Source organism: Passer montanus, unplaced genomic scaffold (genome assembly GCF_014805655.1).
Source record: "Passer montanus isolate IOZ18808 unplaced genomic scaffold, ASM1480565v1 scaffold15, whole genome shotgun sequence".
Classification (NCBI taxonomy): Eukaryota; Metazoa; Chordata; class Aves; order Passeriformes; family Passeridae; genus Passer; species Passer montanus.
In genome coordinates this window covers 9,679,272-9,694,148 of record NW_024362051.1, presented here as the reverse complement: position 1 = coordinate 9,694,148, position 14,877 = coordinate 9,679,272, and the positions used below count along the sequence as shown (strand labels likewise).

General features: G+C 44.7%; 1 protein-coding gene across 2 annotated transcripts in view; it reads right to left on the bottom strand.

Moving 5' to 3' along the window:
- The window catches only part of GALNT10 (polypeptide N-acetylgalactosaminyltransferase 10), a 75,615-nt gene extending 61,417 nt beyond the window's left edge, over window positions 1–14,198 (bottom strand). The window contains exon 1 of one of the 2 annotated variants that reach the window (XM_039701536.1): window positions 13,901–14,198. In XM_039701536.1, coding sequence (XP_039557470.1) covers window positions 13,901–14,074 — 174 coding nt within the window. In that variant the 5' untranslated portion in view covers window positions 14,075–14,198. The remainder of the gene's footprint in view (window positions 1–13,900) is intronic. The other variant, XM_039701535.1, reaches the window with a different exon arrangement.
- Between the last annotated feature and the right edge of the window lie 679 nt (window positions 14,199–14,877).

Here is a 14,877-nt window from a genome sequence, read left to right as displayed (position 1 = left end):
TAAATTTTAAGAGTACACCATAACCCATCAGTTTTCAGGGTCTTGTCTGCCAACCAGTCTCCTCTTCTGAGGAGCTGCTGAGAGGTTTTAGAGGCTTTAGAAGCTTTTCACCCTGCGATTTCAAACAAGATCCAGGTGCATGATCTGATCTCATTATTTAAATCCTGACCCTTCTTGCTACTGCACAGAGCCACAGCAGGCTGCACACATGCTGAATGGTGATGTGTTACAGGCTGCTCCTGTTTAGGAAGGCAGAAGAGAATCCTAACTGCATAATCCAGCAGCACTGAGCACAAGCCCAAACTCATTCATGTTAAGCTGACAAAGTTCCTAAGCAGGATGGAAGGAAATTTCCTTTGGTATTCTCTTCCACCTCCTGAGCAGAGATCACTGCAGATGATGAACAAGTCCACAGTAACATCACAACACTTCACCAAGAGCCACAGCTTTCACCACCCTCCAGCAGAAGAGAAAAAAAAACCCAGACTGTATCTGCAGACACAATGTGAATCCATCTCAAATGGATCCAACTTCCACAAGAACAACATTTTGCTGAAGACACCGTGCCATTGTGAAGCTGTGACTCCCAAATGAGGTAAGCTGGTGCTCCTCTTAAATGTTTAGACCTTTAACAATTGTAAGGAAGCACAAAGATTAACTATAATCAAGGTTTCAAAGTCAGTTCCTTCCACAGCTCTGACAAACCAAGGAAGAGGAAACTGGATCCATGAATCTCATGCCTGAGCCAGCAGATTCAAGTACAAAATAATTACAGAACTTGGAGACACCACATATCAGACTGAAAACACCAAGATCTTTAAACACTGGATTCAGTCACCAGTGAAAATCCAGATGTCCCTTTCAGAAATCCATGCAGTACTGGCAACACAGTACAAAATCTAATTATTGCACTGCTGAGAAGCTCCTTTTCTTTTTTTTTTTTGTACAAGTACCAGCAAACACTCAAATTTTTAAGATATTTTCTACAGAGCAAATTTAGGAAAGGAAAATAAATATATACTTTCAGTTTGGGTTACTTTATGGGAAACAGTCTGCCTTTGGGTGCTTTATTTTCTCCTTGCAGACTTCTGACTAGGCCTCCTGTGTGCTACAGAAATACATATCAAATCTCATGAAGCCTTCACATTTCCCTAAAGGGCCCAAATAATTTAATTCTGTTTTTCCAGTTATCTCAAGAGTTATTCAAAAGCAAGAATTTCACAGGTTTTTTAGCAAAAAAAAACCAGATCTAAAATAGCTTTAAAAACACTTAAATATGAGGGAAAACTGCCAAAAAAAGTCTAAATCAGGTAAATCACAGGTGTAGTGAGCTGAAGACAGTTATTTTATGACTTGCATTTAATTGAATATTGCTTGGCTTCTTGCATTATTTCTCTAAATATTAATAGTCAAACGTCTATTTTGCAGCAGCAGTCTAATTTTGATATCAGGTAATTCTATGTAGCAATCTAATTTCTTTTTCCAGTTTTCAGGGATTCTCTAACCTATTCTGACTTCCCCTAATACAAGTTGTGTTGAGCTGCTCTGACAAAAACATTTCAGAGGGGAAAACAAGCAGTTTTCATAAACAAATACTGGCAAAGTTCAAGTACAGGCATCAACTGTGATAAAGGGAACAGAGCATTTTCATTTTGTTCCATTTATGTTGAATAGCAAAAATTTTGGAGCACTCCAACGTAAGTGACAAGATATGAAAAACAGGGTGAGGCAGCAGAACATTTTTACAGCACTTGACTGATGACTAACCTATGATGTCAAGGGCTAAATATACAAGAAACTTGAAAATCACAAGGCTGTGCATCTTGCAGCTCAACTTCCAGCTTTGTGTTTCCCACAGTGGGGTGTGTGTCCTTGAGTGAGGTCTGTGGGCACTTTCACATCCCATTAAAACATCTGGGTATGCCAGGCTTTTCACCTGGCTTCTCCAGGTTACATTTATGTACAGTGGTGCCTCTGTATTGCACACAAATCACTTGTACTTGTTTGCGTGCTTTGGTGCCTGCACAGAACACAGATATTTGTTATTTTGGATGGTCAAAGCAGGGAGGCTGTAGTGACTGCACTGCAGCTGTTGAGTGAAAGCTGTCAGTGATCCTGGAGAAGAGCAGCAGGGCTCCATCCTCCTCCTCTTCCCTCCAGCCAGGAGTTGGAACAAAGCACCCAGAGTCCCCCATGGCTGGTGCAGAACTTGGGGCTGAGAGCTCTGACCCCAGCATCCTCCACAAGGTGGTCCATGCCAAGGATGGCTCTGGGGGGAGAAGGAGCTGACAAATCCCAAACCCAAACATGAGCACACACCTCATGGACTGGCAAGAATTCTGGAGCCAGGATGTCAGGTCTGGAGAGACTCAGCTGGTTTCTGAGGATCATCCTCTGCCTCAACCCTTAAATCCACAAATTCACAGAAAGGGGTGGGTGCCAAAGTCTCTCACTTCCTGAGGTTTCCAGTTCACCCTGAGCATACAAATACCTGCATTATCTAACACCTGCATAATGCAAACACTGATCGATTCAAAGGGAAAACAGTTTTCTACACGAAGAAGAAATTAAGAGGAACACAGAAAGAAAGACAGCAGTCATCCTCTCGCAGTTAAACCTCAGTGATTTGGAAGAGAGACTGTCAGCTACATACAGACATCCCTAAAAATAACTCTTTTCCATTCCTACCCTAAACCCGACCCATAAACCGCTACATTTCTCACGTTCTGTCCATTCAGCTTTTTCTTCACACAACCATATTTCTTCCACTTCATCCTGCAGCACTGGTCCCACTAATCACTGACATATGCTCCAGCACTGAGTATTTCCTCTGGCATGCTCTAAAAAGAAGCACTGTCACCAGAGCAATATAAGTGCTGGCAAATATGGTCTGTCAGGTTTTGTTTTCAAGGACTATAAAAATAGACTTCACTGCATTAGGCTTGAAAACTCATACCCTCTAGAAATAATTTCTAAAACAAGTTTTCACATGACTTGTTATTGTTTTCAAGTATCCAGAGAGAAAAATCTGTTCTTTTCTATTTAATTTCACATCTTCAGGTTAAGCCAATATTTGAGTTCTGCTACACAACTGACAATTCCCAGTTAATGTATCAGCAATGCCAGTGCTCTCTGCTCACATATTCATGACAATTCATACCTTCTCAGATGCATTTCTACCAGGAGCAGCCACTTACTATAAAAATATCAGCACTTGAAAAGCCACAAACCATCAGCTGTTTCCTCAGCTTAGGCCTTTCACCCAAGATGACCAGTGTAAATTTATGCTGATAACAGCTCTGGCCAAAATGCACAGAAAAGGATGTTGGCACAGACTGAGGTTCAAAACACTTTCTTGTTAGTCTGCAATTGCTTTGCCAAGGACTCTTTTTCTGTAATCAGCAGGCCCAAGTTCCTATTTGCAGAAAATATGACAGTACAATGAATGAAAACTTATGTTTTTAATTTAACAGATTTTACACAGATTCTCTGCAGCAGTCAAAATCAAGGACAACAAGTAGGACCTTCACATGTTGCAGATAAGACTTTTCCCATCTTCCATTAGCACAGCACACAATTCATATCCAAAGATCAGAAACAATCTGGGGCACAATGGGTCAAGAATCACGTTTCCAAAAATCAGCTGCAACAGCAGCAATGATAACCTGGAATGGTTCTCTGGTCTCCATACACATAACCAGATACAATTCTGCCAGTTTCTACACTGAAATTCCAGGTCTTCCAATACTTTGCAGATATTTTTGCAGTTTACTTCCATGCCCTCAGTACCAAGCAAGCAAAATAATCTTGAGAAATCTCACTCCAAACACTTTAACAGTACCAATATAACTTCTCACTGCTGCAAATAAGACCTGTGAGCAGACGCTGGTTTTCTGAAGGGAGATTTTTTTCCCTAGGCTAAATTAGTACCTTGAATCAGTTTCCAAAACAGCCACACACATTAAAAAAATAGGCAGCATGCAGCAGCAAGATATCCATAGGAGTTTTAAATATTTCTGACACAGTAAGCCACAGCCTGAGAATCAAAGGGAAGTGACAGCCCAGAGTGTATTTCGTAGATCAGCAAAACCAACATGCACAGGAGTGGAAAAAAGGAGTTATTCCTTCTTACTTGGCTATCACACATAAAACACTGGCAACAGGCCACCAGGGAGATAAATGAGAAAACAGAAGATAATCACAGGGTTCACTTCTTTTTGAGATCCTGAACAAGCCTGTTACACAGTGGCTAACATGGACTGACAGGCTAAATTTAAGTGACCTTCTGTAATGTTACAGAAAATTACTTCCTTGCCCAATGAAAGCCTTTTACAACATCATTATGTCCGTATTTATCTAGTTTTTGGGGTTCTGATTTTCTTCAGTGATGGAATATATTTTGCTTGTGTTTATCTGAGCTGAAATTACAGTCTCTAAAGAGAGCCACTTCCAAGGAAGCAGAGTGAAGATTAAAGTCAGTCTGAGCAGAAGTGAAGGAGCTGCTAACTCTTTTAAAAATATTATAAAAAAACCCAGAAAACAAACAAAAAGAAATCTTACGGGATGCCAGTCCTGGTTGTGGTTATTTTTATACCATACCCTAGATCAAAGTCACTAAGACTCTTATTTTTCAAAGGAACATCCTACTCTAAGACATCTTTGAAAACTTTGGTCTAAGTGTTAAGAACACTCAAACTCTGTTTCACCTGTTTTATTTATTAAGAAACACCTCATGCTTACTAATCCCTGTGAACATTTCTTCTTTGGACTCCATCTGAAGGCTGGGAAACATTAGGGAAGCTCAAGAAGGAAAAAAACCAAACTACTTCTTTGCCATCATGGAGAAAAATTGTTTTCTTGCTAGTGTGATGAACTAGGTAAAAGCAACCTCCCAAATTAATATGAACACAAATAAAGGCAAATTACAGAAAAACAAGCCTATGTGATCTTCCACTGAGAAAAAAACCAAGACTGGCTACTAGGGGATTTCAAATATTAGGTCTTCTGAATAATCATAAGCAGACAGAGAATGAAATTACTTTGCTTTGAAAAGTCACCTTAGCTTGCACACATAGCTGCAAGCAAAGGATTTCAGGCTTTAGGGATCAAGCAGAGCAGAACTTTTCATAGCAACTTAAGCTTGTAAAAAAGGCCCAGTTGTTCAGGAGGGCTGAAGCAAGGCAGCTCTGTGTGGAGGAGGGACAGCTGACCGTGTTTACAGATACGATCTGGTGAAGTCCCAAAACATCACAAGACCTTGACTAACAAAGACAAAATGCCAATCTAACCAGATTTTTTGAAAGGGAGAGTATTCAAACAAGAAATTCCATGCATCCAGAAAATTAAAATTCTTGCAGGAGACAGACTGATTTACTGTTATTCTGTGAATCTTTTACATTTATGACCAAATAGTTCTGCAGCAGGAAGACAGGTTTCATTTACAGGCAAGTCTTGTAAAGACACGAGTCCTTTTTGTTTGAAATTAACCCCTTTGTGGGTCATTATTTTAGTAAACAGCTGCATTTTCTGAGTATTTAAAAAAAAATTCCAATGAGCCTTTTGGAAACTTCACTTCAGCAGTTGCCTTGTGATCTGCAACCACAAAGAACAGGACAAGTTCTCTCTTTGAAAGCTACATGAGGGAAAAGCGTCAGGTCACTGTTAGATCAGCTACACATGGCACACACATGAGAAATACACATTAGTGGTGAGGGGAGATGCTTTGATCAGAAATTAGTTACCTCTGGGCAGAAGCAATTTGCACCCTAAAAGGGAAGGATTTCAACATTCACTGTTTTCAAAGACAGGTTTTAGAAGTTGCTTTCTGCTGCTTGTGCTAATTGCAAAGGAAAAGGGTATTAAAGCTGAGAAATTAATAAGTAGTTGAGACTGGAAAACACAGTCATCTTATTTGGTGACATTAAGAGTGAGCTTCTCCACCAAGCTGGGCAGCAAAACACAGTCAAGCCTTCATAGACACCATCCTCCTTCCCTTCCTTTGCTTTCTATTTCTGGCCAAAGAAAGAATCAAAATATCCACATGAGCTACGTGAGTTTGCTTAAAACAGGGTTTCCATTTTAAACCCTCGAGTTTTCTGAATGTACTCGTGAGGGACATGATTTGCAGTAGAGCTGGCAGCCTGTGTTTCCAGAAAATGACAGAGGGACTAAATAAAACCTTTTTATTCTTGTGAGCTACACAAGACATGCCATTAATGGCCATCAGCTTTAGGAAGATAACTTAGCAAAGTGGGAAGGCATGAAGCAGTATCAGAGGAAACTGTGAGTGGGACAGGAGAGATTTCGTTTGTAATAAAATCAACAACTTTTCTGCTGAAGCAAGTTTCTCCCTTGGATATTGGTCGCACCAGAGCACCACTGATGCTCCACTGTAATTGTGGTTTAAAAGCCTTAATTATAGATATATGCTCTAGGGAGCTCTCTTATAACCTAGAGCTAAGATTAGAGAAAATGGAGGAACTGCAAAAGGGAAGAGAGGTAATTATTTAGAAAGAAAAGCAAACTTAAGGACCAAAAAATGGAAGACCTCCCTTCTTTGAAGCTGCAAGTTAAAGCTTTATCAAGTTTATACAAGGAACAATAAGGAGACATGTCAAACAACTCATTTCTTGTATTTTAGGGGGTGCAGAGCTGCCAGCAGATCTCAGACACAGTAGAAGTTACTCTTCTACCCAGGCATTTGAAAAGGAGGACTGCCTGGCAACTCTTTGTGCTCGTATTGATTTACTGATCTGTAGCTTTCTCCAATCGTTTGCCAGACCCTGTAAATCTAACAAAAGAGGCAGAGTCTGACAAGTTAGCCATAATTTGATATCCACTACTACTTATATTCTTAACAAAGCTGTGTAGATAAACACTCTATTCCTTGTTGCCTATCCATCACCCATGCAGGATAACACAAATGCAGGAAATACCACCACGGGTGTTGGTTACACTGATAAAAAAGATACCATTGCCACTGAGAGGCCAGGCTTCATGTGGAATAAAGCAGCACCAGCAGCACTTACTGGCTCCCTGAGCTGTAAGAAGTCATGACCTGAAGGGAAAACCACAAGCACACTCTTCAAGAGATAACAGAGAATAAGGAAGCTTTTTCACCATCACCAAGACAAAAGGCAGTCTGAAAGCAGAACATGAATTTTTAAAATTAGAAAGAGGGGGCTATTATCCCTGGTTTGGAAATTAAGCATCACACTGTTACACTTTTGAAAGTGACTCAGGCACCAGAATTTGCTCAGGAGTCTGTGAAACATGATAAACAAATTCACACTATCCCTGAACTGCTAAAAATCCTCACCGACAGCTTTTGGTTCTGCAAACAATCTGGGGCCTGAAGGCAGGATAGAATGTCATTTATACAACTCTCCAGAAGCAGAGGAATCCCAGGCCAAGCTGTATCTAGAAGGAATATGCAAGTGGCCAAACTGCACTAGGACTTACCAAAATCCTTCTGTCCAGGGATAGGAGATCAGGTTAAGATAAAGTGCAAATGTCAGGCAGAAAGGCTATTCCTGATTTGATTTCAGAATAGGAACAAAGAGCAAATTAAATTAACAGAAAGTAACTATTCCCAATCTAGCTCAGTCTGACTGAAGCAACATTTAAGTAATATTTAAATGAATGACTGTTAAAATAATTATAATGTCTGCTTTCCATCACAGCAGACAGTTTTTAATCCATTCAGCCTTTCCAGTTTTCTATACACAGTGATCCAGGAAAAAAAATAAATCTACACACACACTCAGGTCACTTCACCTGAGGGGACTTGTAACTAATAAAAAATTCCATATTCACAAAGTCACTGCAGCCACCTCTCTCCCTGAGTGTACACAGAACTGTGCTACTACTGAACAGAAGCTGAACTGTTAACTCCAGTTACTCTACAGAGTTAACAGGATGGAAGCATGAAGCAGAGAAAGAGAGTGTCCTCTGATGGCAAATATCACAGCAGCTTTGTTTCCACGAGCATTTACAGCACTTCCACCCTGCTGAACACCAGGGAACTCAGCACACTGCACTCCGGTTGACGTGCACTCCATAAAAACCCACCACTGACAGCTCCACTAAAACCTACCCAATAACAAGCTCGCAGGTTGAAATGGCTGCTTTCATGGGCAATCAAAACAAATTCCTGCAGCACAATTTTTCTTCTACTGATATTTCCAGCACACAGCAGAATCCTTCCTACCCACTCTGAATGCACCCCACCAGCTCTGCACTTCCCAGAAGGAAGCTGCAGGCTGCCTGCCTTCACCTGCCATTGGAAAAGGCTGAAACAAACAGGAGCAGCATGCAGATTTGTTTTAACACCTGGATACAACTTCCTGAAAGTTAGACAGGGTCTGTTCCTACACAGTGTAAGCAAGGTTACAGCTGGCTCCACAAGGAAGCAAATACAGAGTGACAGGAAGGGAAACTGCAGCTCTTTACCTTTTACCTGTATTCAAACAGGGAGTGGAAGGTGGCACTATTTAACAAAGTCTGGTTGATAACATTTTTCTGCCTAATTTCACCAACCCTCCTCACTGGTAATAAGTAACTTCCTGTTAGTTTTTCAGTCCTCTTAAGTCAAATACCTAGTAATTGTCTGCCAGGAAATCTGCAACTGTGGTTTGCTCTTAAATCAGCTGTCTCCTGCAACTGGATTCATATTCTTTCAGCAAAAGCACACAGCTCTGGAGATCACCACACGATTATGGTTTTCACCGGTGATCTAAAGCACAGTCCAGATGCCAGGACCCAAAAAGTTTTGCAGTAGAACTCTTCCTACCACGAAGAAAGGTCACCATTGCAGCAATTAAGTGCATATGGAGCATGTTTGAACAGTGAAACTTTTCCAATAACAGGAGGACCTGCTCGATGATGAAGAACAAGGTATAATAAACCTTTTATTTTCACACAGCCTAGGAGACCTACAATACAGCCCATTTGTTCATTCAGCTCTGTGTTGCTATTACAACAAAGATCACCACAATCTGGAGACCTGGAGTGAAGGCCACTGAAAGGTCCAGTTTCTTTATAAGCATATTTTCAAATTTTACTTTGAACTTTGCAGCTGTGAGATGGTTTAGACACGACACTTCAGCTCCCTGTGCCAATCCCAAGTGCAGGCCACACTTACCAAGCTCAGGAAACCCTGCTTATTTTACAAGTGCACTCACTGAAGTGATAAACTTCAGAGTAGCCCAAATTCCATCACTCACTCCTCAATCAAAACAGGCTTGCTCAGCTGTAGCACTTGCACTCCAGTCCTTAGATGCCACTATACTTACAAAAACAAGCTTTTCAAAGTTTCCCTTTACATCAGCTGATGAGTGCCTGGCAAACACAGCTGCCAACACAGCAGTGCCCCAGACAGGAGCAGCAGCAAGGTCTAGGACACGCCAGTCTGCCAGAGGAACCTGTGAAGTACAGCAAGCTGCTTGTCCAATTCCCTTCTGGCTGGCAGAGAGCAGAACAGGTGTTCCTCTAATTTTTCCCAAACCCTTCTCCTCCATCTCCAGCCTGTTGTTTAACAGGCTCCCCCTTCTTTATTAGTTTTTGCCAACCACACCACAATGCTGACAAACCTTGACAAGCTCACAGCTGCCCCCAGGTCAGAACAGCAAATCCCATCCTCTTCCTCAGCAGAGGACACGAGCAGCATCACTCCCCACTCCGTCATCACCAGGGCTGCATTTTCAGCCATGCTGGCTGGAAACTTTAGGCTCAATAGCACTAAAACCAAAGTTTATCACCCCAAACTTTCCAAGAGCAGCACCCTCCCAAGGCATTTTTCAATCCCAAGTTTGCAGCTGGTTTCTCACTGCCAAGGAAGCAGCAGGAGGGTGTACCCCACATCACTCCAGCCGGCCGGCAGCAGAGGGCACCACACAATCACCGATGTGATTTATACACTTCCATCATGCTCCCAAGTTAATTTATAGAGCACAAATTACTGCTACAACAAGCTACAGGGCGACTCCATAAAGCATTCATCATATCAGATAAAAACGCACTGCCACGAAAGGCAGCTAATTTGCTACAGTGCTTTCAGCCAGCAATTCAAGGAAAAACCTTCCAGCTTAGTATCTCTCTGAGCTCAAAAGCCACATTCCCAGAACAGCAGGTTTCACACAGTGCAGATCTCCAGCCTAACCACAGAAGAGCAGAGCAGCAGCTCTGCAGAGCACTGAAAGCCACATAAACACTTGCATTAGCCCAAACATAAGCCACCAGCCCACAGCCTAACTCATCCAGGGCTTAAACACTGCAAAGCTACATCCACATCAATTAAACATTTGGGCTGAGGATGCTCAGCAGCCTCTGAGGCAGACAGCAGAGATCCAAGAGACAAAAGGAATAGCTGCATTCCTTCTGCTTCTTCCTACCCCCACACCCACAGATCGTATGTTTTTACTTATTGAATAGTTGTTAAAAAAAGAAAAAGATGAATCTACAGAAAAGTCAATCTGCATTCCGTGAGCACACTGAGACACACGTAGTGATGAGCAAACAGCACAGTCACGAAGTCAAGGCAGCTTCTAAGCTGTCAGCAGAAACACTTCAGTACCACGATGCCACCAGCCCCATTTAATGCCAGACCTGTTACACAGCCCAGGAAAAAAGGACTTCCCAGATCATCTCCTCTGCTGAGCGCTGCACAGAGTGACAGAGGCCACTTCTGAGCACACAGCAGTTAAGCGAGGACTAACTCAGAGCTTCAGCTTTTCTAAGGAGATCTGCAGCACGACCTTGAGGCCAAGACCTTGATGACTTCTCTCCATCTCCCCTCTGTGGAGGGAGAAACACCCACAGAGCTGCAAAAGAACAAACCCAAAGGCAGAGGAAAGAGCAGATACCTCACCCTCCTTATTAAAGCAAGACACTATTTTCAGCCACCATAATGTTTCCCCTGAACATGTAAATACAGAAGCAATTAGCTGCCTAGGCACTTCCGCAGAAACCATTTAGAATAATCTTCCCTAGAATATATTTACATCATTTCTGATTGCTTAATTTTCTGATACATTTGTTTTGGGCACTAGAAAGATTAAATAAAGCCAAATCACCTACAGTGATGCATATTGCCATGTTACTGAAGGTAACATGCAGCACAGACAGACAACAAAAACTCCTGGGTGGTTTCTAACTTCAAAATTGTAGCAATACAACAAGGTTCTAGGAATTGCTTTATAGCTTTAATTCAGCTGTTTCTTAAAACCTTTTTCCCTCTTCTGCTTTTACTCTGAGGGATAAAACTACTGACTGAAACAGCAGACACCATTTAAAGAGAAAGAATGAGCCTGGACAGAGATTTCATTGAAAAGCTCAATTCTGAAGTACATAGGAAATGTCCTCAATTCAAAGATTAGCCTGCACAAAAAGGCAAATTAAACCCAGAAACAGAAGAAAATCTTTTCTGACTGCTCTGAATATATTTTTTCATTATATTCCTTCCTATCATCTGGAGTTTTTTGTATTAAGAAGTCAGCTCTTTCGAAAGGCTTCAAGAACAAGCAGACAAACAGCATATTCATTTACAAGCTGGAAGTTGATTATTAAGTACAAAACCCATGAATGCTTGTCGGGACCAAGGAAGGGAGGCTGAAACCAATGATTGTGAGGATGCCCAAAAACTCTCTGCAGTCAGCTAGCAGATACCTCTATGACAACAGTAAAACAAACCCACACAACTAAACAGACAAACAAAATCACATTTGAGTTGTTTTTATTCTGCTTCATCTGAAATTATTTTTACCAAGACAGCCTGTTGTCCTTAAGGCTGTGTTTTCCCTTGCTCAGTGTAACTGGAGCTATCATTGCAGAGCCAAATCATTCAAAAAATAAGCCCATAACACAAATATATCTTCACTCACAGACCCCCTGCAGCCCATAACTCCACGTTAATTAGAGTGGAAGATGAAGCCTTCAGCCTAAAACCCAGCAACTGTGATTTACACAAGTGCAGAGAGGTTTTACTGCAAATTTTCCTGCGAGCTGCACAGGCGTCTCCTGCCCAGCTCCACACACCATCAAAACAAAAGCAGATCTCAAATCACTGACAGCTGCCATACTTTACAGAGACATAAAGAAAAATGGAGCAGGCATTGTGTACAACACAGGCAGCTCGGGAGAGCTGAACGCCGAGAACACTGCAAGGACACAGAAATCAGCAGAGATGCTGCCTGGCTTGCATCTACCCAAAACCTACAGTACAAGGACAATTTTGGAAGACTAAAACCATAAAAGCCAACTTGCCACTTTGATGCCTCCTAAGAATAATTACCAACTTTCTCCTCATTACTTCCGGAGGACACATGATTTTACAAAGATCATTTCGCCCTAACACATGAAGCTGTGGAGCAGGGCTTGGCTTGGCAGTCATGCAAAATAGATTCCCTGCATCCCACAGAAATACAAGCATAAGGCAGTAACATCAGGAACTCCAGGCATATAATGATCACTGTGCAATCAAGTCAGAAGGACTTCTGCGCAGATTTGAGGATCTGCTGCAAATTTATGTTTTACGACAGGCAACAGCTGATCCCTTTCCCCAACAGCATGGGACATGGGAATGGTTTTATCCAGACTTACACTGAAAAGCTTGAATTTGAAAAAGCATTTCTTGGGGGAAAGAAGAGCTCAGTCCCAGTTTGAGTACAGCTCTTTGAGAGCCTTCTCTCCCTCAGAGCAGAAATTGTCACAGCAGGTTTCTCCACCTTTACGGTGCAGTTACAGCAGGAAGTCTCCAAGGAGGAAAAGATTTAGACGACTAAGAGTTTTAAGTGGTTTTGAACAAGCGAAGCCTTTTAGAGTGGCAGCTGAACTGATAGTTACACAATGACATTTCAAGCTTTCAAGTCCCAATCATTCTTAATGGCACAAAGCTAAAACCCAGAAGGGGACAAAGCTATTACACAGCCGAAAGTACGTGCAGCTAAACTGTGCTTCCAAACGTCTAATTTGGGTGATCCAGCCTTCCTGACTCACACCCTGCACAGACAGGTTGGCTGTTAAATGTACTACTACACCAGTGGGACAAGAAAGGAACGCAGCCATGTGTTGCAACATCCTCAGGCCACATATCCGGCGGGCATCCTCTGCCTCTCAGGAAGAGTTATCCGCTTCTCTCTTCCCAAAGGAGCATCGCTGCACTGACATAATCCGCAAGCTCCACCTGGTACTCTCGGCGAGCCCTCGCCCTGAGCTCTGCGGGGACGCGGAGTAACAGGTGATGTTTGCTTCCCACACCTTCCGAGGCAGGGGAACAGAAATGCCACGGAGGCACACCCTTGGGAGACGGGATTGCCGTTCTTTTCTGTGCACGGGTGGGACGAGCTCCCCTGCCTCGCTCCTTGGCGCAAGGAGCAGAGACCTTGCTTTATTCCCTTACCGCGCTCAGCCAGAAAAAGGCAAGGAGACCCTCCCGTCCCCGCACATTGCCAAGAAAGTACTGGCGCTCCCCCTCCAACACAGGATACATAAACCAGCTCCTTCCCGGGGACCACAGCAGCCCACCCCGGCTCCCCTCCCTTGCCCCCTCCTCGTATGGGGGCGGCTGCCGCTCCTCGCTGCCCTCTGCGATGGGAGGGGTCGCGCCCAGCCCCGCGCCACAGCGGCTCCTTCGGGGACCCCGACCCCTGGGGAGCCCCCGACCCTCGCCCGGGGGCTCCCACAGGAACCCCCTATCCTCACCCAGCGGCTCCATCGGGAGACCCCTATCCTCACCCAGCGGCTCCCACAGGAACCTTCCCGACCCTCGCCCAGCGGTTCTCACAGGAAGCCCCCTGATCCTCGCACAGCGGTTCCCACAGGAACCCCCCCGATCCTCGCCCAGCGGCTCCCACCGGAGCCCCCCGACGCTCGCCCGGCGGTTCCCTCGGGAGTCGCCACTCACCGGCGCCTCGCCGGCCGCTGCCCCCGCGGCGGCCGCCCTGTCCCCGCCGGCCGCGCCGCCGCCCTCCAGCTGCCGCTCGCGGTACAAGGACCAGAGCCCCACGTTGGGCAAGAAGACGAGGGCGGCCAGCGCCAGCCCCACCGCCTGCAGCAGCCGCTTCTGCTTCCGCCGCATCGGAGCGGCTGGCGGGAGCGGGCCGAGCGGCGGGATGGGGCTGAGGAGCCGGGCGGTGAGCAGGGAGCGCGGTCCGGCCGCCCCCGCCGCGCTCCCGGAGCGCAACTTTCGCCCGCGCTCGGCGGCGCCGGGCGGCAACTCCGGCACTTCCGCTCCGCTCGCGCGGGGGGCGGGGCCGCCGAGACCCCGCCCACCGCCCCGGGAGGCCCCGCCCCGCTCCCCGCTCATTACCCCGCGCTAATGACCCTCCGCTAATGACTCCCCGCTAATGACTGCCCGCTAATGACTCTCTAAGAACGGCGCTCCGAGGATGCGGCGGCACGGCGGGGTGTCTGGGCGGAGCGGGATTCGAACCGGCCGGCGGTGTGGGGGGGGAGTCACGGTGGTTAATTGGCTTAAAACGCCTTAATTAGGGAGGGGGCCCTGAGGTGGGAGCGGGGACTGGGAGAAGCAGAGCGGTCCGAAGGGTGAGGGCTGCAAATGCTCCCCAAAGGGCTGGAGTTCGCCCCAGGGGCTCGGAATAACCGGGGCACAACAAGCCAGTCCAGGGATGGAGATCCATCCCTGGTTCTCATTAAAAAACAACGCTGTTTAGCCGGATAGCAATTAAGCGGCTTTAATAATGAAAACTACATAATTCAGAGGTACGGGATAGCGTTTGAAGGGTGTTTTTAGGGTAGCTGGATAGCAATTAAGCGGCTTTAATAATGAAAACTACATAATTCAGAGGCACGGGATAGCGTTTGGAGGGTGCTTTTAGGGAAAAAAAGGAATGGCGGCAGAGCTTTCCCAGGAATAGGGAG